This window comes from Nomascus leucogenys, chromosome 16 (assembly GCF_006542625.1).
Source record: "Nomascus leucogenys isolate Asia chromosome 16, Asia_NLE_v1, whole genome shotgun sequence".
Classification (NCBI taxonomy): Eukaryota; Metazoa; Chordata; class Mammalia; order Primates; family Hylobatidae; genus Nomascus; species Nomascus leucogenys.
This window is the reverse complement of record NC_044396.1, coordinates 11,744,601-11,768,171: the sequence shown is the minus strand read 5'-3', so window position 1 is coordinate 11,768,171 and position 23,571 is coordinate 11,744,601. Positions and strand designations below refer to the sequence as shown.

Below are 23,571 nucleotides of genomic sequence, written 5' to 3'. Positions count from 1 at the left end.
TACTAGGGAGGGAGGAAGCGGGGCATGGGTGGGAAAACTACTTGCTGGGTGCTCCGCTCACTACCTGGGTCCAATATACCCATGTAGCATTCCTACACATGTACCCCCGTATGTAAAATAAAAGCTGAAAAATTAAAAAAAAAAATATTGAGCAAACTGGCCAGGCGAAGTGGCTCACTCCTGTAATCCCAAGCACTTTGGGAGGCCAAGGCGGGCGGATCACGAGGTCAGAAGGTCGAGACCATCCTGGCCAACATGGTGAAACTCCGTCTGTACTAAAAATACAAAAAATTAGCCAGGTGTGGTGGTACACACCTGTAGTTCCAGCTACTCAGTAGGCTGAGACAGGAGAATCGCTTGAACCCAGGAGGTAGAGGTTGCAGTGAGCTGAGATTGCACCACTGCACTCCAGCCTGGGCGACAGAGTGAGACTGTCTAAAAATATATATATATATATATATATATATATATATATATATATATATATATATATATGGAGAGAGAGAGAGAGAGAGAAGACCATGTTAAACCCTCTGCTCTAGACCCTCTAGGATCCCCTCAGACTAAAAGCCAAGCCTACGGGTGGCCTTCCAGGTCCATATTACCCTGACCTCAACTCAGCCCTTTCCCCTGATTCCTGGCCCTTCCTTGTGCCTTTCCCATGCCCAGGCCTCAGTCTGGGACTCCCCACACTTATATAATCCCATAGCCGGCCCCCTCACCTCCTTCTAGCCACCTTCTCATGAGATGTGCCCACACACACGGGTAATGGCTTAGCTGGGACTCCTCAGCACATTGGAACAAATCATATCCTTAAGTTACTAACTCAAAAGCGCTGGTCTTCAGAAAAAACTTCAGGTTGGCCAGGCGCAGTGGCTCATACCTGTAATCCTAGCACTTTGGGAAGCTGAGGTGGGTGGATCACTTGAGCTCAGGAGTTCAAGACCAATCAGGATAACACGGCAAAACCCCGTCTCTACAAAAAATACAAAAATTAGCTGGGCGTAGTGCTGTGAGCCTGTAGTCCCAGCTACTTGGGAGGCTGAGGTAGAAGAATTGCTTGAGCCTGGGAGGTGGAGGTTGCCATGAGCCAAGATTGTACCACTGCATTCCAGCCTGGGCAACGGAGTCAGGGCTGGTCTCAAAAACTTTAAAAAAACAAAAACTTCAGGTCATTATGAAGCCAATGATTGGATTCTGGCTAGTATTTTCTTAAAATGAAATAGAATAGAAAAATATCAGAATAAGGATGCAAATTGTCTTATGAAGCTTTTGTTTCAGTGAGTGTGTGTGTGTGTGTGTATGTGTGTGTGTGTGTGTGTGTGTGTGTATGCGCATGCGTATACTGGATCACAGTGAAAATTGTGTTTCTTGCCATGGTTCTTAATGGGCCTTAGATCACAAAAGTTTGAGAAACACAGCTTTAGTCGGCCAATCAACATCCTTTTAAAAGGGGCCTCAGGCTGGCTCACATCTGTAAATCCCAGCACTTTGGGAGGCTGAGGTGGGTGGATCATTTGAGGTGAGAAGTTGGTGACCAGCCTGGCCAACATGGTGAAACCCCACCTCTACTAAAAATACAAAAATTAGCTGGGTGTGGTGGCATGTGCCTGTAGTTCCAGCTACTCGGGAGGCTGAAGCAGTAGAATCACTTGAACCGGGAAGGCAGAGGTTGCAGTGAGCTGCGATCATGCCACTGCACTCCAGCCTGGGCGACAGAGCTAGACTCTATTAAAAAAAAAAAAAAAAAAAGTAGAGGGGCCTCAAGTCTAGTTGAATATTCAGAAATCTTTCATAATAAACTCAGGGTGTTCTGTCTGGCTTATGGGTAGATAATCACACTTATGTCCTGGGCTCAACACTCCCATCATAGGAGTTGTTCAGGAAGTCCCAGCCAAAGATGAAATCATCCTTTTTATGTCTCCGCACTGTACAGGCTGGAATACCAAACATGTAACTGCCACCTAGCGTCTTAATCACAGTCTAGACTTCAGAAGTACAGTGAGAAAACCTTCTGGGTTCCTCCACTGAAATGATACTTTCTCACATGTGACATGCTTTGTGGAGCAACGCTTTAAAGATTCAAGCCAACCACTCTTAAACCTTGTTTGGTTCGGGCTAGGGGAAAAGACAACCTGAGACTCTCTAACGACAAATTGAGGAGAATTTCTGTTGATTTTTCTGCTTTGCTGAAGTGGTTCTAACTCCAGGCGTTCAGGCCTTCAGTTGTTTAGAGCCATCCACACTTTTAATGATGGCAGTGATCACTGTGTCTGCCAGTAAGCACGGATACCAAGGGCCTTCTTGGCCCCTTCTTGCCTTTTTTTTTTTTTTTTTTTTTGAGGCAGAGCCTTACTCTGTCGCCCAGGCTGGAGTGCAGTGGTGCCATCTTGGCTTACCGCAACCTCCACTTCCCAGGCTCAAGTGATTCTCCTGCCTCAGCCTCCCGAGTAGCTGAGACTACAGGTGTGTGCCACCATGCCTGGCTAATTTTTGTATTATTGGCAGAGATGGGGTTTTACCATTTTGGTCAGGCTGGTCTTGAACTCCTGACTTCAAGTGATCCGTTCGCCTCAGCCTCCCAAAGTGCCAAGATTACAGACACGAGCCACCATGCCTTGCCCCTTCTTGCCTTTTTAGAAAACATTTGTGTGAGTACACCATTCCTGGAGTGTACAGATCTCATCTTGAGCAAGGAATGCATAAAATGGACTTGTCTAAAATCGGTATTCATATGCTGCCTGGGATCTCATGGCCAACTATGTCAACCTCACCTCATCCATTCTTACCTCCAAGTCCTGAACCTTTAGAAAGGCCTGATTTTTATAGTCATAAATGAAGATATAGAACACAAGAGTGACTTTTTTAATGCTTTAAAGGGGAAATAAGTGTGTGGCGTTTCTTAAAAAAAAAAAAAAATTTGTATTTAGCACAATCTTTTACAGATCAAGAGAATGTAAAGGGTTTATATTGTCACCAAAAACAGGGGCTATTTCATCTGGAAATTCTTAGAAGGCTGGGAAGGAATGTGATTAATGCCTTCAAATTATTGAAAGACTCCCTTGGAAGGGTCAGACTCACCCTGTGTGGCAGCCACCTAGCCTCTTAATCACAGTCTAGACTTCAGAAGTACAGTGAAAAAGCCTTCTAGGTTCCTCCACTGAAATGATACTTTCTCACCTGTGACATGCTAGCGTAATGTTAGGACCCAGGGTAGGAGGTATAGGAGGCAGATACCAGCCTGAGACAAGGAAAAAACTTTCTAACTGCTAAAGAGTTTGACCAGAAAAATAAGCCACCTTGCAAAGGTAGTAGGTTCCCTGTGCCTGAGAGGGTTCCAGCAGAGGCGGCGTGATCACCCACCCTTATGGCAGTGGAGGTGCTGAGTTAGGTGATGCCAGTGCCCCTAGCTATTAAAATTTATGAGTCACGATTTTGGTCTGGGAAGAAGGAAGAGGTGAAAAATACTTTATTATTTCCGAAGTAAATGCAGTTGGCTTGAACAGTGTTATTTTGTGGGGTACCTGCTACCAGTGTTTGAGGCAGAAATCACGTGATGAGTTGAACTTTTTGATTCAATCATGCATATTTTGGAAAAAGTGTATGCTCTGGTAAGATGGATTAATACTTAACCTCTGTTCTCTGTCTAATTAGGGTCATTGGTTTCCTGGAGGCCATTGTTTGCATAAAATTTGGACAAGATCTCTTCTCTAAGACCCAAATACTCTATGTTGTGCTTTGGCTTCTTTGCGTGGTAAGTCATTGCATTTTACCCAAAGGCATTAGCTAAACTCTCATAGTACCACTTTAAACGGAGGGGGAAAAAGAAACCCTCTTGTGTATCAAATTTCCTTAGAAATTCATAAAAAGATGTTCTACTTGTAATTGTCTGAGACTGGCCACCAGCCTAATTTTAAGAATAAGACACAACTACACAGTATCTGAAATGGGTCACCTCAGCAGGTTCCAGTCAAATGCCCTCGTCAGGTACACCCCACGTGCATTTCCTTGACTCACGAGAATTTGTCTGCATGTGCTATGCATTTAGGGACCGCCATGAAAGGACAAGGAAGATCACAGTGCACTTTGCTTTCTCATCATCATCATGCCGCATACATCTTAACATGCATCTCATTGCACATAGATTTATATATAAAAGGACATATGGTCTTTCATAGGCAATAAAATATGTTTTGGAAGATAATTCGATCCTGCAATTTCTGCCCTCCAGGTCCACGTTACAACCCAAGCCTGGATATCACCTTCCACTCTGAAGGGAAGAGCCTCTAGGGATACCGGCCTAAGCCTTGGTTCTTTTGCCCTGGGGCTCTTCCCTCACCTTTCAAATGAAGTAAGATAGTACCCACTTACACATTTTGCGACTGCCATTCTTCATTTAAATATTTGAAGTTATTATTTTGAAGAAAAGTTCTTATTTTATATTTAAGCTTAAGATTTTTCACTTAGTCTAGAAAATGTAATTGGGCTTTTTAAATAATCATAGAAAATTTCAGACATGTGCAAATAGAGAGAATAGATGGCCTCTCATGAACCCATCATCGGTTATCAACTCAGGGCCAATTGTGTTTCCTCTTATGTTGTACTCACTGCCCCAAACCTAACTTACTTTGAAACAGATCCACCTTTAATATTTCAGGATGGATCACTAAAAGAAGCTCAGGATGCTTTTTCAGTTTAATGCAACCACCCTACCATTATCATATCTAAAAAAGAATTGACAATAATTCCTTAATATCATCAAATACCTAATCAGTGTTCAAATTACTAACTTTTTCTTAAAGCTTGTATTTGTTTAACAATATATTTGAATCCACATTCACCCATCATGATTGGTTGGCGTGCCTTTTAAGTCTCTGAATCCATAGGTTTTCCTTCTATCGCTAATCCTCTTTCCCTCGTAATTTATCAGCTGAAGAAAGCAGCTCTTTTGTCCTATAGATTTTCCCACAGTCTGGATTTTACTGATTTTATCCTATCTTGTAATTTAACATATTTTTTTGTCCTCTGTATTTTCTGTAAGTTGGTAATTGGATCTAGAGGCTTAACACATTTGGGTCTAGTTTTTTCTTTTCTTTTCTCTTTTTTGGCAAGACTAACCTTTGTATTTTTAACGTGTCTTTTATCGCCTTTAACGGGATCTATTTTTAGGGTTACTTGTTAGAAATCCTAACTGTGCCAAGGCACAGTGAGCCTGTTCTGTCCTGTTTCATCTTGAACAATAAAAGGGAATAATGATCTCCTTTGTATTTAAACTACAGAATTAATGCCCAAGTATATTTTTCCATGTCAGTGAGACCAGATGTAAGGAATCGGTTAGGGAAATGAGTCAGACATGCCCAGACATTTTCACTATGCTCTTCTCGGATATGTCTCTGGCCTGTGCACCTCAAGTCTGAATTGTAATAGGACCTGACTGCAGGGGGCAGAGGTGGGTGCCCTCTTCACCGGGTACCAGAGAACCACCCTCCCACAGGGAGGGTGAGACAGGCAGGACTCCCAGAAAAAGACAGACAGCCCTCCTCACCACAGCAACTCACAGGCCTCCCAGCTGCCTCCTCACCACTGCCCCCCAGGCAGCAGTGGCCAAAAGGTCTTCTCAGGCCACCTACCCAGGCAGCCCTCTCTGGTCCCTGTCTTAGTCCATTTTCTGTTGCTACAACAGAATACCATGGGCTTGGTAATTTACAGAGAAATTAAATCATGGTATTTTATTTGCCTCACGGTTCTGACAGCTGGGAAGTCCAAGAGCCTGGTACCAGTATCTGGCAAGGGGCATCCCATGATGGAAGGGCGGAAGGGGGAAGTGAGCATGTAAGACAGCAGGAGGTGGGCTGGACTTACCCTTCTTATCAGGAACCCACTCCCACGATCACTAACACGCTCCTGTGATAACAATCCCACTCCTGCAATAATAGCATCAGTCCATTTATGGGGTACACGCCTCATGACCTAATCATGTCTTAAAGGCCCCACCTCCCAATATCATTACATTGACAGCTAAGTTTCAACATGAGTTTTGGCAGGGACATTCAAGCCATAGCATTTCACCCCTGACCCCCGCTTCTTACATACAAAATACATCCATTTCATGCCAGTAGTCCCAAAAGTCTTCACTTGGCCCAGCATCAACTCCAAAGTTCAGAGTCTCATCTAAATCAGATATGAGTGACGGTCAAGGCACAATTCATCCTGAGGTGAATTAACCCCACTTGGACACCATCGCAGTTTCTGGCCTATACCTTCCAGAGTGGTAGCTCAAGCCACACCAAGGTCCACCTGAGCCACAGCCAAGAAGAACTATGCCAGCCGTGAGCCTGTGAAATCAAACAGGTCATCTACTTCCACAATACAATAGTGGGACAGGCATAGGATAGACACTGCAAATCTGAAAGGGAGAAGTGGGCAAGACAAAAGGGATAAGCAGTCCCAAGTAAGTCCAGAACCCAACAGGGAAACATTACATCTTAAAGCTGGAGAATAATCTCCTCTGACTTCATGTTCTGCGTCCTGGCCTGGAGCAGGAGTTGGGCCCCCAGGCCCAGCAGCTCCATCCCTATGGCTGTGCTGGGTTCGGCCAGTGCTTCAGTTCTTCCAGGCGGGAGTTGCACACTGGCGACCCTACAGTTCTGTGGTGTTGGGGATGACCCTGCTGCCACTAGTCCTCTCTGGTGGCTCCGACCCCACATTTCTCCTTGGCATTGCCCTAGTAGTGGCTCTCTGCAGTGGCACTGCCCCTGTGGCAGGTTTTTGACTAGTCTTCTAGGCAGTTCGCTGCATCCTTCGAAATCTAGGTGGAGGAAGCCATGGCCTCCACAGCTCTTGCGTTTTGCATACCTGCAGAATTAACACCACATGGACACCACCATGGTTTATAGCTTATCCCTCCCAGAGTGGTAGCCCAAGCCACACCAAGACCCACTTGAGCCACAGCTAAGGCAGCCAAGGAGCACTCTGCTAGAATGTGGGAGTAGAGTCCGTAGGTAGCCCTGGTCAGTGAGCCCGTGGAGGGCTCCCCAGGCCTGTAATGGAAAACCATTCTGCCCTCTTAGAGCTCTGGGTCTGTGATGGGAGGGGCAGCCTTGAAGATCTCTGAAATGCTTTTGCTTTCAGGGATCCTCCTCACATTTTCTTGATGAATAGCACCTGGTTTCTTTCTTTCCATGGTAATCTCTTTAACAGCCACGTGGCCTCACCCTTAGTGTTTGGAATATGCTTTTTCACTGTTTACATGGCCAGGCTTTGAATTTTCCAGATTATTCCATTCTGCTTCCCTTTTAATTATAAATTGTCTTTAAGTCATTTCCTTCCTCTGGAATCTCATTGTATGCAGTCAGAAGTAGCCACACAGTAGCCCGAATGCTTTGCTGCTTCGCTGTCTTCCACCAGATATCCTAGTTCATTGCCCTTAGGTTGCACACTCTAGAAAGCCTTCAGGCATGGACACAATTCAGCCAAGGTCTTTGCTACTATATGACAAGGATGTCCTTTATTCCACTTTCCAATCCTTGCTCCTCATTTCCATTTGAGACCTCATCAGAATGGCCTTGACTGTTCATATTGCCACCAGCATTCTGGTCATGAACGCCTAAGTAATCTCTAAGAAGACTGAGGCTTTCCCTCTTTTCTTCTGAGCCCTCACCAGAATCACCCTTAATGCTCCCTTTACAGCAATACAGGGTTTTTCTAGCCTGCTCCTCCAAATTCTTTCAGCCTCTACCCATTAGCCAGTTCAAAAGCTGCTTCCATATTTTCAAGTATTTGTTATAGTAACCCCCACTTTTTGGTGCCAATTTTCTGTATAGTCCATTTTCTGTTGCTGTAACAGAATACTGCAGACTGGGTAATTTCGAAAGAAACGAAGTTTATTCTGCTCACAGTTTTGGAGGTTGGGAAGTCCAAAAGTATGGCACTGGCATCCAGCAAGGTCATCCCATGGTGGAAGGGCAAAAGGCAGAAACAAGTGCACCAGACAGAGAGGGAAGTGCCAAACTCATCCTTTTTATCGGGAACCCACTCCCAAGATAACAACCTGAATCCATTCATGAGGGCTTTGCCCTCATGACCTATCACCTCTTAAAGGCCCCACCTCCTAATACTGTTAAGTTCACAGTTAAGTTTCAAGGAGAGTTTTGGCAGGGACATTCAAACCATAGCAGTCACCCAGACTGTAGGGACCCCTCTAATTTCTCTTTAAGTTTTAGAGACTTTCTGTTACTTATTTGACACTTAGAATATATCTCCTTTTGTGGGTTAGCCTTTGTGTCTGTGTGATTGTAACTTATTGAAGACATGCACCATTTCTTATGCTCCCATTGACCTCTGGTTCACTTGGTGCAGACCTCTTAGTCCGGGCTTCATTCACAGACAGTTGCTGAGTGCTCTTCCATGCTGTGCCTGGAGCTCTAGCCACACAGATGGATGACGGTGATAAGATTTACTGATGCCTACTATGTGCCAGAGACCATTCTAAGCACTTTCATGAATTCCACATTTGATCTTCAGACTTTGAGGGAAGGTATTTTATTATCCCTCTTTTATAGACGAGGAAACAAAGGCACAAAGAAGTTCACTAACTTGCCCAAGGTCACATAGGTAGTTAAGTGGCAGAACCAGGACTCAAACCCAGACATTCTCTCTAGGGAACTGCTCTTCATCACTGCCCTCCAAGGATCTCTGAGTTCAGATGGCAATTAGACATGCAAACGAATTATGTTAATATGTGATAAATACTGTAAAAGATTGTGTGCATAAGGCTATAGGATACTTAGAGCAACAGACATGCTGGGGGTTGGTGAAGGCTCCTTGGTGATATGTGAGCAGGATTTTTAAGGGTTGCAGTGAACCACTGGCTTTCCCCCAGGCCCCAGCTAAAAATCTGGAGGCTGCTTCCTGTCCTCTATCACTCTTCGAATCAGCCGGTCACTAAGCTCTGTTAATTCGACAATGTAGCTCAACTCCATCTCCTCTCCATTCCCACTGCCTCTGCGGCTGTCAGGACACCCATTTTCTTGCCATTCTGCCCTCCAAATCCATTCTCCATGCTGCTGTCAAAATGATCTTCCAAAATTCAGAACTCAATCTCTTTCCCCTACTAAGAATCATTCTCTCTGGTTGGGGGCTTGAGAGGGCACAATAACACAATCTTTTCCCCCACCTGAGTTAAAAAATAAGTAAGAGATAAGCAAGATAGAGGAAAGATATGGGGATCAGAGTAGCATCTTCATTTCTGAGAATTCACCTTTTTCAGGAAATGCTGGCTTCCTTAGAGTCACCATTCAAGGTGTGACTCCTCCCCAGGGAAGGAGTGAGGGGTGGAGGGAAGCAGTGAAGCTTCCTCCACACAGGAAGAAACTTCAAGAAGGAAGAAGGCTCCCCATCATGAAACCTCCCAGATGAATTATAAAATCTGCTCGTGTGTTCAGGACCTTCATAGTGCGAGCATTCCATCACATCTGCCCACGTGTACTCTATTCTCAGGCTGCACTTGTCTGCTGGTAGTTACCTAAACAAGTCATCCTTCCAGACTTCTTTTGCCCTTCCCATGCTGTTTTCTCTGCCTGATCTGAAAGACTTTCCCTGCCTTATCTACATGATGAAACTGATACCCCAAGACCAACTTAAACATATGCCCCCCATGAAATATGCTCTGACCTCCAAGGCAAGTAGATAGCTCCCTCCTTGGGACCAGTAGCGCTTTGTACGTAACTCTCAGTTCTAACCCCAGTGCGGTGGAATTTGTTTTGTTTCTATCCGTCTCCTCCACACTGCACTCCTTGCTCAGAAAGAATAAGTTGAAGTCATCCTTCTGGCCCCACTGTCTCAAGCACAGTGCCTGGTGCATAGGAAGCACTCGGCAGCTTCGTGGAGAATAAAGGAGTGAGTTCAAGAGACAAAGACTTGCGACATGCAGGTGGCTGGGGGACAAACATACAAAGACAGGAAGCTGTGAGAGTGCCCAGTGGCTCAGGAAAGTGGTGACCTGTTTGAGGAGTGACAGTGTAGAGAGCGAGTTGGATGAAGAGTAGGACAGGGTCCCCTGCTTAGGAAGGGCTTTGTGCGGCTGTAGTTGGAGCTCCAGCGATTTTCAAGCGGGGAAACAATGTGGTCTGATCTGTATCTCATGGGGAAACACCATGGAGGCTGGGAGAGTCTAGAGGGAAGATGGGCTGGGGGGAGGAAGCACAGTCAGAGGTGCTGCCAGGCCTAGTTGACAAGTAACTGAAGCTGAACCAAGGCAGAGGCATTGAAGATACAGAGGAAGGGCTGGATCTGAGAGTTGTTTAAGGAATCCGCTCAACAGGATGCCATTACTCTTGTGATAGCTGGGAGGGGACTTGAGTGCCACTCCAAGGGTTCTAATTGGTGCCACTGGGTGGCCACCAGTGCTAGCGACAGATTGGGGGTATAGGAGAAGCCCATTGAAAGGAGGAGGTGAATTTGGTTCAGGGGATTTGGGTTTGAGGAACCTTTAGAATTTACAGGTGGAAATGTCCTGTTTTATGAGAAATTCTAATCTGTCAGTAACAGTGGAAGGATTTGGTCATTGGTGGAAATAAAATACTTGGGAGGAGCCCATATGGAGGGTGCAGTTGGAGTCCTGGGATTAGGTTAAGAGCTCAGGGAACATGCCTCTGGGAGAGGAGCTGACTGAGGCTGGGATTCCTTAATAAGAGGTCAGGCCGGGGACAATGAGCAGGATTTTGAAGACAGGCAGAATCTCTGATTAGACTTACAGGATGAGACATGAGAGAGGGACCTGGCCTGAAAAGAGGCCCTGAGACAGGATGATTAGTGGTCTCCACTGCCTTCCTTCAAAGAAGAACAGAAACAAGGTCCTGACACTTTTTTAAATATTCCTGACCTTTATTATAAAGAGCAAGATTGATCTCAGACTCAGGAGTGGAGGCGAACATTATTCAATAAGAGAGCTTCAAGTTACACCGTGCCTTGTGCCCCACTCAGAGAAGCAAAGCCCCTAATTACTCCCCTGGCCTGGTAAGAGAGCGCGCACGGAGCTTGAGATTAATGCAGAAGCAAAGATCCCGGGTGCTGGTTAATAAGCTTTTCCAGGAGCGTGGTTGTCTGCTCGGCCGTCATTAATTTGAATGCTCATTACCATAATGTAGAAGGCAAGCTGGGGTCCTGCGCCCTCGTTGCCGCCAGCCCCGTGGTCTTGGACAGCCTGGCTCTCATCCCACGTAGTTTCTTCTCACTCCCCCGCCCTTTCTTTAAACGAAGTGTGCAATTGCTATTTTAAATCTGAGCCGTGACATTTTCAGTGGGTACGTGCCTAGATTTCCACAGGTGTGATTGCAAACCTGTAAATTACCGGCTTCCGTTTGCTGGGACAAGTGTAAAATGGGCCTCTTTGTACGCAGGTGAAGTAGATTTGGCAATCACAACAGGCCCTTTGTGTGACGATTCTGATGATAAGCACCTGTCGTTCTCCACTTGCCTGCTGTTTGCGCCTGGAGGGAGCCGCAGCTGCCACTGCCTGTCCTATTGAGCCTGGGACTGGGGAAGGGAAGAGCCCTGCGTGCCTGCCCTCTGGTGGTCAGAGTTTGCAATGACAGTCTAGTGGAGGGACCCGCCTCCCCACAGCCCTCTGGTTTGGGGAGGTGGAACCTAACCCCCCAGTCCGCTGTGTGAAACACAGAATGTCCTGTTTTGCTCTTTGTAAGGGGCCTAGCGCATACACAGGCTTACACTCTGCAAATCATTTCTAGTCCTTCCCACTCTTTCCATGCCATGAAAATGGCACACTTAACGTTGGTATGTCTAAGAAATCTGGGCAAGCATTAGAGCATGTTAAAGGTTGGAAGTCATTTTCACTTTGTAGTTTTAATGTATTCATTCGTGGCCTAATTTTTGATGGATATGAGCTTTTTAATAAATCCCTAACCTGTAGGTATATGCCAGTTTGCACGTGGGTTTAGTAGGAAATGAACCAGTGGCGCTGCTTGTGCTTCTCATTCTCTCTCCATGCTGCCACTGTTCCTGCTTCCACGTAACTGGCACGGAAGAGGACGGCCAGCCAGAGTGTTGCTCTCCTTTCTTTTTTGGAAGTAAGATGGCACTGTGTATCCAGCAGCTACCAGGAAATGTCACTGATAAAGGAACTGGGCCAAAGCTGGACTGCAGGCTGCCGTGATGAGAATTCACAGCCCCTGCCTTCCCGCCCTACCACCAGACTGTGGCTGTGCAGAGGAGAAGCTGCTGCTGTTCACTGTTCCCATGATGCTTTTCGTTCTCAGGGATGGATACATGGATGGAGAAATAAAGCTATATAGGCATAAAGCCAATATTTGTATCAATAGCCATCCCTTAAACTCAGATCCGGGGGTTTCAAGAAACCTGAGTTCTGGCTCCAATGTTCACTTCTCTGAGCTTTCATTCTTCTTCTGGAAAATGAGGGGCAATGAAATTAATGGTCTCTGAGGTGACCTTTTGGATCTAAAGTTATGATTCTTAGAACTAAAATTATTTCCTTGAGAAGGTCCCTCCATGCTCTCACAGCTGTCCCCACAGTTGGTGCAAGATGATAGGGGTCCAGGAAAATGACAGGTGCCCAGGTGTCCACAGGAAATGCAGGGGGAGAGATGGAGGCTCGACAGCTAGGATGGCTTGATATGACTGGGTTTCTAGAGCGAGGAATTTGGAAGGAACAGGCAGTTGCCTTGTTTTGTTCTGGTTGCTTTGCTTGCAGTGGGGAAGGTGTGGCCAGGGAGATTCATGGCCCTGCTCTGCCTGCTCACCCTCCCTCCCTCCCGCCTTTGGTATGCAGTTCAGGCAGCCAGAGACTTTTCCTAAGCTTTGATTTTTTGACATGTTTTGAAACTTTGGATTCTTGTCTATGCTTTTCTTTCCTTAAATTAGGGTATAATTTAGGGTGTCAGGGCAGGCCCAGTGGGTGGGGCAAGTGTGGAGTAGAGGTTGTCCCTGCCTCTGGGCACCCACAGGCCACACCCTCCTCATTCCACTCAGGGCGTTACAGAGCATCTTTATTTTCTCTTTGTTTTCCTATCCATATAACCAAGAAAAACAAAAGCAATAAAAACTGGGGTCAGAGTAGGGTCACTGACACTCAAAAGCCTGGAAAAGCAAGGGCAGCCCCGTCCAGCTGAGCTCCCCACCCTCTACCCCGGGAGTGTTTGTTCTTGGGCCCTCAGGTGCCGCTGTGACCTCTTCCCCCTAGAAGCTGACACACTGAGTCCTCTTAGCGCTCTCCTGTGATGGGGAAGCTAGGAGAGGATGGGCCCTGAAAGTCAGAACTAGAACATAGAATCCTCTATGTCTTCTTTAACAGAACCCGCAAAGCTATCAAGAAAATGCATCCCACCATATCCCACATCTGAAAATGGTCTTTCTTGCTTTCTGATAGTAGAGTCACAGGTAGTAACTGTGGTCTCATCATAACCCTTGTTGTCAGAAGCTTTGGGTGTGCACCCTCCCCTTGAGGTCTGATCTCTGCCACGTCCAGCCATTTTGTAACCGGCGTCCAGACGGCAGAAGTGCATTGAGCTGTCCTGCATTAATTCCCACTGAAACCGTGAAGTTCTGGGAAATGGAATTTTTTTGTGCAGCATCATTTGTTTTTCTCTTCCAGGCTTTCACTACTTTCCTCTGTCTGTACGGCATGATTTGGTATGCAGAACACTATGGTCACCGAGAAAAGGTATGGAAGGAGAGGCAGGGATGGCCATTGTTTAAAATAATCACCCCGGGCTTGGCAGGTTAGCTCAGAGCATGTGCCTGTAAGGATATGGCGAGGCGAACCCTGAGGTCAGGGCCTCCAGTTCTGCCACTGCAGAAACTGCGTGTTGCAACTCACTCCCTAGCCATTGCTAGCCCTGCCTGTGACGGCTCTGTTCAGTAGACCGATATTTTTGTCTAACTTTTGTTAGATAAAAAAACGTTATGTTTGTTTGGAGAAAAAAGGAAAGTGATAGGAAAGCCATGGCCTGGCTTTTGGAAGCTGGGTTTTCTCCCCAGCTCTTAAACTGTGTGGAGGCCTCGTCCTGTGTTCCAGCCTGTGGCTCTTCTGGGCAAACGCTTGCCCTGACCTTCATTGAGCAGATATGAGGATACAATAGAAAATAGACATGAATGGCTTTAAGACACGATGGCAGTCTGGTAGACGGTAATATTTTTTTCAGTAAAAATAACACTTTATTTACACCTTCGGTCTAAAGAACTTAAGGCATGTTTTGGAAGATTGATTCTGCATCACCTGGGAGAGGAAAGAACCTTGTTTTTATAGCAGAGAAATATAAGCACAGGGAGGTTCTGTCACTTGCCAGTGATGAGCCCAGCCTGGGAGAGGCAGGGACACAGCATGCTCGCCTTTTTGCCTTGCCACTTCTCCCAGGGAGTTCCTGAAATTCCTGCACTAAGCCTGTCTCTCTCCCTAGACCTACTCAGAGTGTGAAGATGGCACCTACAGTCCAGAGATCTCCTGGCATCAGAGGAAAGGGACAAAAGGTATCTTGTTCATTGTTTAAAATTTTACTGGGTCCTTGAGATGTGGAATTATTACCTGTTCTTTGAGTGGAGATGATATAAGCTTTGAAGGGTCTCAGGCCTACCCATCGAATGTCTCCTGTCACTTATTAAGAAACATGCCATGGCTGGGCACAGTGGCTCACGCCTGTAATCCTAACACTTTGGGAGGCTGAGGTGGGCGGATCACTTGAGATCAGGAGTTCGAGACCAGCCTGGCCAACATGGTGACACTCCCGTCTCTACAGGAAATACAGAAATTAGCCGGGTATGGTGGCGGGCGCCTGTAATCCCAGCTACTCAGGACACTGAGCCAGGAGAATCACATGAACCCGGAAGGCGGAGGTTGCCGTGAGCCAAGTCATGCCACTGCACTCCAGCCTGGGCAGCAGAGTAAGACTCTGTCTCAAAACCACTGCACTCCAGCCTCTGCAGCAGAGTGAGACTCTGTCTCAAAAAAAAAAAAAAAAAAAAAAAAAAAAGGTAAGAAAAGAAAAAGAAACATGCAAAATGCTCACAGGATCTGAGTGAGAAACTTGTTTTGTAAGAAGAGGCTCCACGTAGCTCTGCCCTTCCTGAGGGCCCCACACCATTTCAAGCACCCTGATGGGAACGTTCTTCCTCTTGGCTTTCATCATGAGTGAACAGGAAGAACTGTATATCCGGCCAGGCACAGTGGCTCACACCTGTAACCCCAGCACTTTGGGAGGCCATGGCAGGATCATTTGAGGCCAGGTATTTGAGACCAGCGTGGGCAACAGAGCAAGACCCTGTCTCTACAAAAAGCTTAAAAAATTAGCCAGATGTGTTGGCACATGCCTGTAGTTACAGCTAGTCAGGAGTCGGAGATAGGAAGGTCACTTGAGCCCAGGAGTTCAAGGCTGCAGTGAGCTATGCTTGCACCACTGCATTCCCACATGGAAGACAAAACAAGTCCCTGCCTCTTAAAAAAAAAAAAAGAATTGTGTATCAGGAGGAAAAGCCTTTCAAAAGAGGGGGATCATTTTAATGGCATTTATTCAAGAGGCAGAGCAGTAAGAGATTTCAGTCGTGTAGTTAGGGAGCCTCCACTGGCCTCCAAGGATCACTTTGGGAACATTTGGGGCCACCTGGTTATTTCAAAGAATTAGACTTGTAGAATAATGACATTGAGGTGACTTCGTTGGACAGTAATTCCTTGTCAATCCGTATAAGCTGCTTGGGAAGCTTGGCTGAGGAAAGAAAATTACAAATACTAAAGACTGAATTTTAGCTCACAAAATTGCTCAGAGAAACGGTGGGCCAATGGAGAAGAAAGCGCCCTGTTGCAGTCATTCTCCTAAGTTCTTTTGGCATCAGGCTCATTAAAGATCTCCCAGGGGAGACACTAGCATACACTCTGCTGAGTTGCTGGCCGCCCTTTTGGGGAAAGTTTCTCCTGAACCACGGAATTGATCAGTGAGCGGCCCATTGTGAAATCTGATGGAGATGGGCAGAGGGGCTCCCCAGGTGTCTTATTTAGAACCATGCCGTTACAAACAACCTTGGCACTTACGGGTTCTCCACTGAAAAGAATTAAGCAGTAGTAGTGATGTATTTACTAGATGGAATAATAAAAAAAGAAAAATAACAAAAACAGAAGTCTTCTGAGTGGGGAAAGAATCTCTTAGTCTAAGTCAAATGCTCCTTACAGTGGAGACTGTAACTCTGGTAACTTTTTTTTTGTTGGCAGCCTCAGGTGGAGATTTCCTATGGGGCTGGATCAGAGCCCTGGGGCAGAGAACCCTTTGGCTTGGCCGCTAGGCCAGGCAGGGGCTGAACACAGGCTCAGCCGGAGGGCAGAGGCTGCCCAGTGCCCTCCATCGTGGGCAGCAGGGGCCTGAGTTGTAAAGATGTTCTCCAGATCAAGTGGTAGAGGGTGTGAAATAGCTCTGATTTTATAGTGTCAAGAGTCTTTCCCGATGTCGGGTTTAGAAGGTGGTGTAGAGCAGGTGAAGGGATGGAAACCCTTGGTTGCAGGGCAGGATGGGCACCGCGTGGTGTGTGTTCTAATTGCCCCTCGTTTGGGCTTCTGTTTCACCTGTGCTCTCACTTCTGGTCCTCACCATCATGACCATGTCCATCATACACAGGACAGATGTACACACGCTTCAGGAACCACCCAGACTTTGGGGGGCTGTTGCGTTGAACCCCGCGCCACCGTGTGTGCTCCTTCAGTACTAGTTCTTTGAGAGCCTCGCCTTCATTTCTGAATGAGGCCACTAGGGGGAGTGCACGTATCAGGGAAGAACCTGTTCCCCGGCAAGCCTAGGGCGGTCTGGAAAAGGGCAGCCACCAATCTCCAGAGCCCAGGGTGACGGTGTGCTCTGATTTCTTTGGCCAGGTTCTGAAGACAGCCCACCCAAGCACGCAGGCAACAGCGAAAGCCATTCTTCCAGGAGAAGGAATCGGCATTCCAAGTCAAAAGTCACCAATGGCGTTGGAAAGAAATGAAAAACCCTGGTTAATCAAAGATGTTCCAGAGTGCCTAGAACTGAGAGGGAAATGGAACTCATTTGGACCTCCCCGTGAGGAGGTCGAGGCGCACAGGGCAAGCAGGAAGAGGCGAGGGCACTTGGGGGTCATTATTTGAGATCGTAAGTCTTGTTTCCCACAGACCTGGCCGCGTCAGGCAGATCATCGCCTGGGGGGCCGTTGCCAACGTGCGGTCTCTTCTAACTTCAGCACTTGGCATGCGGTCACCGGTGGCAGCGCGGTGTGTTGAAGGGAAACGGTAGCTATTCATTCACAGTTGCCAAGAGCAGCTCCCGCACCTGCTGGATCGTGGATGCAGCGTAAACATCTTCCTTCAGACAAGGCATTAACCCCATGGTTAATGGACTGGTCACCAGTTTTTATTTTATTTTTATGAATTTACGTTTCCATTGATTGATTTAAGTTCAGGCCACTTTTCTGTCTTTTGTTTGGTTACTGTTGTTATTTGTTTTTAAGTTAGGATGCTTTTTAACAGCCTTTAGAAGCCGCTGCTGAAATTGACACTGGGGGAAGGGTTCCCCTTCCTTCTATAGCAGAAAAGGGAGAGAGGTGTTGCATTCCTGTTTGGTAACCTCAGTCTCCTGTAAGACCTTCTACCACGTGGCGAGTATACACCAATCAGGAGAGGGTAGCTGCCTGCATAGGAGCCTCGCTTCCGATTATTCCCTTCCCCATGTTATTCATCCAGACTTACCCACAGTGCACAAAAGCAAACCTGCTAGAGAGGCAGTGCACACCACAGCTTCTCCCCAGCCAGGTGCCTTTTACATCGGGTTTGTTCTCCTTCCATGGTGTGTTGCTGACATTGTCACTGAGTCCCATGTGAGGTGCTGGTGAGTATTACCTTTCATCCGTGCCATGCTCTAGAACCTTGACCCTGATAGTTCATCACCTCTGATGGATCCCTGTTTTAAATAAAAACGATTCACTTTAAAGCCTATCAAAGGTCTGTCTGTAAAATGCTCATTTTCTTGCATCTTACTGGTATCTTCCATTAATTGTAAGCAGTCAGTGTGTTTTTCAAGTGACTTTAGGATAATGTGTATGTGTTTTATGTAGTGAGAAGAAAAAGAAAAGATGTGTATTTTAAAGGGCTTACAGACATATATGTCCTACTTCTTAGACTTCCCAAGTGACCAACGGGAAATGAACAACATAGTCATTGTTTTTCCTGTGGTAATGGTTTCCAAGTTGGATTTTTTTGTCCTCTAACAAGAGGCCAGTACCCAGTTGATTAGCTTGCAGATATCAACTCACTGAAAGTAATCTTTTGTTCCCTAATTTCACAGAGCACAAAGGTTCGTTCTGATGTCTCTTCTTCTTTAAGGAAATCTTTAGCCATAGAAGTGTCACTTTTTTTTTTTCTGCAAAAGCATTCCAAGATGAAGGGGTTGGATGACTCATGCCAGCCAGGGTCACATCCTGTCCTCAGGGGGCCCAGGGCTCAATAGTAGATTCTGCGGGAGTGGAGAAGCGTCAGTGGCAGCTCCGCTCACTTGGCGAGTGAGGGGTTTGGCAGTGATGAGCCTCAGCTCCAAGCTCTCAAATGTCCTCCAGCCAGCATCCGCCTGCTTCCCACAAAAGGATAGAAGAGAGGCAAAGTGCGTGTTTTATAAAACCTGCCTGCACTTTTATAACCCATCAAAGAGGCCATTTTTAAACACAGGTACAATTTAAACGTGATCTTTCTTTGCAAATAAATATGTTTTGTTTCATCCTGTGTTCTGCTTTTCTAAGCATGACATACTTGTGCCCATTGGAGAAGACACCTGTCTCTTCTTTCTCATGCCTGTGGTGCCTCACTGAGTGTTTCCAGGTTCATTTTTCAGGACCGCTGGGCCTGACACTTTCACACTCTTCTGACTGTCACCCTGTTCCAACTGATGGAGCATGTGTGCTTCCTCTGAGGCCAGCCTACAGGAGGCAGCTGTTTCACAGATGGTGAATTCGACTTTACTGTGGCATTGTGAATAGCAGGGTGCACAGGAGACGATTTTTTCTCCATGGCTTTGCAAACAGCCAGGAAAGTCCTCAGATACTTTCCATGCCCTTTCTTTGAGTTGAAACTTTCTATTTCCCTTCAGTCAGAGCTCTTTACTATAGCAGTTAGAAAACCAGTGCTTTCCATGGCTGGCCAGAACCACAGCTGCCATTCCTTTTAGAAGCCGTACTGCTGAGTTTGGCCTACTTTTTTCACTGTTTCTATGGAAATAGATCTCACATTGATGGAAATAGAATGCGTGTTTCAGAATTATCATTCAATATCTGAAATGATTTGATTGTAAATTATCTCATGTTCCCTGTTTGCAAACCGCCCTCTTAAGAGACAACATTGTTTTGGACTTAAAGCATGAAGAACGGTTTATGTATTTTTCTCCTTAAGTAGCATTGCACTGAGTGTTCGGTTCTTTTCCCGTTTTTTCATTCTTGGTCTTCCCAAAGCTTCTTCCCACATTTCTTTTGTGTCTGTTTCCACCATTCGTAGAAACCTTGGAACCACTGTCACAGCAGTGCTAGGATGTTTCATGGACCTGTTAAGCATTTTGATGATACAAGACGTCCTATCAATGCCAGTCTTATTTTCACTAGGACTCTGCTTCTACAGTAAGCTCCTAAGGTGCTCATCCAGGAGAAAACAAAATTCATTACCAAATACAACAGGTTCAGCCTTCTTGGTCTTCCCTCAGAAGCCACTGTGTAGCACCCTGGAGTGATGCCTCTTTATGCCAAGGCCCACCCTTGGGAATTGGGAGGGTTTTGGGTAGAATCCTGCACTTACACAGGCCCTCGGGGTCATTGAGAAGTGGAGGAGGTTGGACACAGACGGGGAGGCTAAACACAAGGTGGTGAAGAAAAAATTTAACCATTGGCAGCCAGACTGAAGCTAGCCCTTTAAATACGGGGTTGGGGGGTTAACATCCACGCTCTTTGGAATGTGCTCAGTGACTGCTTCGGAGTTCCTGGGCCCACCCTAATGTTTACCAGGTGGGCATTGTTTATATGGTTCTTATTGTTATGACAACTAGAAATCCCATAGTAGACAAGAGTGCTCCATACCATTTCCCATTTATAGGATTGAAATCAAGATGTAAGGAGAGCTGGCTGGGTGCAGGGCTCACGCCTGTAATCCCAGCACTTTGGGAGGCTGAGGTGGGTGAATCACCTGAGGTCAGGAGTTTGAGACCAGCCTGACCAATATGGTGAAACCCTGTGTCTGCTGAAAATACTTAAATTAGCCTGGCATGGTGGCAGGCACCTGTAGTCCCAGCTACTCAGGAAACGGAGACAGAAGAAATGCTTGAACCCGGAGGTGGAGGTTCCAGTGAGCCGAGATCACGCCACTGCACTCTCCAACCTGGGCGACAGAGCGAGACTATCTCAAAAAAAAAAAAACTGTAAGGAGAGCTAAGACGTCTGTCTGTCAGTGTTCCATTACATAATACACCTCTTTCCTTCACATGTGTGTGCACATTCCCAGGATTATATTAGAGATTTGGTTCTTTGCAAGGGTCAGTATCAGTAATGGCTGAGACTGGTGGGCTGCAGTCGTGTTGCTATGCCGTAAGAGGTTTTCACAACATTTCCCCCTTATCACACTTTATTCTAACCTGATGATGGGCCTATCTCAGGTGAAGATTGCAATAATTTCCTTAATTGAACTTTGGTATTTGATGCATTAAATAAATACGGCTTTTTAATTTTGCTATCTTCTGTGAATTTAAAGGAATTATTTCATTGATGTCTACCAAAGAAGAGAAAAAACAGTTGGATTTGAAATTTTTTTAGTTTATAGGAATGCTACATTGTAAAAAGCTTCCTTTTCTTCCACGTTCACTAAAAAATGCCTTTAGTCCATTTCAGAAAGTTCATCCGTGACTTGGTCTACTCTGATATTCCCTTTCCTGCAGCTTGTTAGGTGGAATTTTGAAGCTGCTTGTCCTGCGAAGAGATACTTGTTGTCACAGTCTAACACTGTTCAAGGGGTGGCAACAGGTCCAAGTACCTCCAAGGCCTCACTGGGCTAAGCTGAATTTGTCCCTCGTGATACTCTGATACTCATAATACTCTGGTTGAAGCCTGGTCTCTACCTCCATATTCAGTACACCTGGCTGGGGAGGCGGGTGACAGCAAGCTTCCTGCCTGCATTTCTGGCAAAAGGGACTCCTAAGCCCCAGCATTGTTGTCCTCTTGGAGCAGAGAGGAGAAGGGTGTTGGCAGATCCCTTCCCCTCTCATAACCCCAGTGAGGACAGTAACATCATTCAGAACATAGAATTTACCCAAGGGTTTTGCTTTCACAGCTGATGCAACCAACCACCCAGCCTCTTTAAGTGATCTGGGCTCACGCTTGTACTTCTTGTGCCCGGGAGTTAATTGCTGGTTTTTCTTTGTTACTGGAATGCTCAAGACATCACCCTGGCCAGGGTCTGCAAACTGTGGGCACCGACAGTGCCCTGCGGTGGCAGGAAGATTTGCTCGGAGCTGCGACCTCCTGCCCCTCAGAGCAGTCAGAGCACCGGGGCGTCAGAGCCTGGTGTTCCAGCGTAGGGTGTGGCCCCTTTCTGGATGCTGAGTAAAGGAGATTCTTGTGGTTTTACGAACCACAGGAAATGAAGTTTGTCTGCCTTTAAAAGAAAATTGGTTTTCTAACATTTGAGACTAAAAAAACCAAAGTAACTTCATTTTCGTGTCTGAAGTATGCACACAATAGCTTTTATTACAGAGTCAAATTGCATGCAAGGTTTATGTAACAATCCATACTGGAAATCCGGGCTGTAAGCCTGACTGTTCCCACCCGCCCGACAAAGGGCTGTTTGGGCTCATTCTCATCTCTCCAACTGCATACGTCATGGACTGATTAGGTATTTTATGAGTGCAGCGTGGGAAAGGCTTAAGAAAGATCTTCAGCTTTCAAAATGTTAGGGATCCTCCACCTCTCTTAGAGTGGATGAAATCCAGACCAGGAGCAGGGGAATAAGAGTTCACTAGGGCCACTGCTAACACGACTTCCAGACAGTGGCATTCAGAGGATTGGAGCCTTCAAAACACCCCTGTGTGGGGCTCTCCGCACCCCTTCCCTCTGGTCCCTGAATCCTCCCAGCAGCCACAGTAACACAAGCTTACACATAGAGCACACGGCCAGGAGGTGCTGGGGGGGCCGCCAGAGCAACACAGCCTGAGACTCTGTGCCAGGCTCCTCCCCTGGATTCTTGTGCACATGTCTCACTCCTATCAGCAGACCACGGCCCCATAGATCCTCACCGGCCTCAGAGCTGGCAAATGGATGGCAAGGAGCTGGTTCCCTGGTGACCGCCACACCTTTGCTCCTCCTCCTTGGAAGGAGACTCAGATCTCAGGTGCTTGCTTGATTAGAGATGGCCACACCTCCAAGCCACTCTTCAGATGGCTCCAGGCGTGGTTGGCTGGTTGCGTGCTCTGTGGACAGAATAACTGGTGTTGGCCTTGGTTGTCTTTTGTGTCCTGTGAGTAGACAGAGTCCGGCCTCGACATCCCTGTGTTTCTGTGGCCTGAAATCAGTCGAGATGCCAGCTCTTGAACACGGTCCCCATACTCCACGTGGATTATTTTCCCAATGTTTTGACGCATTCTGCAAACTGTTGGAAGGCAATTTCTCTCCTCTGTAGCAGCTCCCTCTGCCCTCAGGAATGATTTACAATCTGATGAGGCCATAAACCTCTACTTTTCACGTCTGAAACAGCAAAGTATGGGAAAGAATGTAAATTATAAATACTGAATTCCTATGGTCAGCAATACTGGAATGGGCTGGGTGGGTTATTTTTAATATGGTATGCATATGGCTTTAATTTTGAAGGGGTTGGGTCCTCCCCCACCACTGTATTTCTTGGGAGAACAGATAACAGCAAAATGTCCTGCTGTGATACAGTGTTTTTCCAAAATGAAAAAATAGCATTTTTCTGATGACTCACTGGCCAAATACTTTGAAATGCCACTCTTCATGGAGGGGGATGGGATGGTAGGTGACAGTGACATTTCCATACTCACCACCCTGGTGATCTGGTGTCTGTCCACCCCAAAATAACCCCCAATGTTCTCACTTAGCAACCTCCCGCCACCCCACTTTAACTTTCTAGGAGGCGGTTTTCATGTAAGATTTTTGAAATTCTCTTCCCATCTCTCTTATCAGTCAAGGTTCTGCTCCCTAACTGGGAACAGACTTCTGATTGCCGCCATGAGCAGGAAAGACAGCCACAAAGCCAAGAGGCTGTGCAGGTTTGAGTTTCCATTCCAGCGGTGGGTCAGCGCCTGGCTTAGATTTCACACGCTGGGCAGCAGCAGCCCTGTGCTTTGCTGAGGTGGGAAAGAGCCACCAATCACGGCGTGAATTCCTGCTGCTCTTCTCAGACCACAGAAGCCAATGTGTGGTATTGCTGTGCTGGTGTTCAGCATTTTTCCCCTTAAACCCTTGCTTGTCCCAGTTCAAAATGATGGGTGAAAGCTGAAAAAACACCCAGGGCCCAAAGTTCCCAAACTCCTGTTATAACAGCCCACGCCTGCC

At 46.5% G+C, this 23,571-nt stretch overlaps 1 protein-coding gene across 1 annotated transcript in view; it reads left to right on the top strand.

Annotated features, from left to right (window-relative positions):
• Window positions 1–17,979, top strand: part of PTDSS1 (phosphatidylserine synthase 1) — a 73,276-nt gene extending 55,297 nt beyond the window's left edge. The window contains exons 10-13 of the mRNA XM_003268333.4: window positions 3,655–3,754; window positions 13,628–13,696; window positions 14,433–14,502; window positions 16,883–17,979. Of these exons, the coding sequence (XP_003268381.2) occupies window positions 3,655–3,754; window positions 13,628–13,696; window positions 14,433–14,502; window positions 16,883–16,992 (349 nt within the window). The 3' untranslated portion in view covers window positions 16,993–17,979. The remainder of the gene's footprint in view (window positions 1–3,654; window positions 3,755–13,627; window positions 13,697–14,432; window positions 14,503–16,882) is intronic.
• The last annotated feature ends 5,592 nt before the right edge of the window (window positions 17,980–23,571 follow it).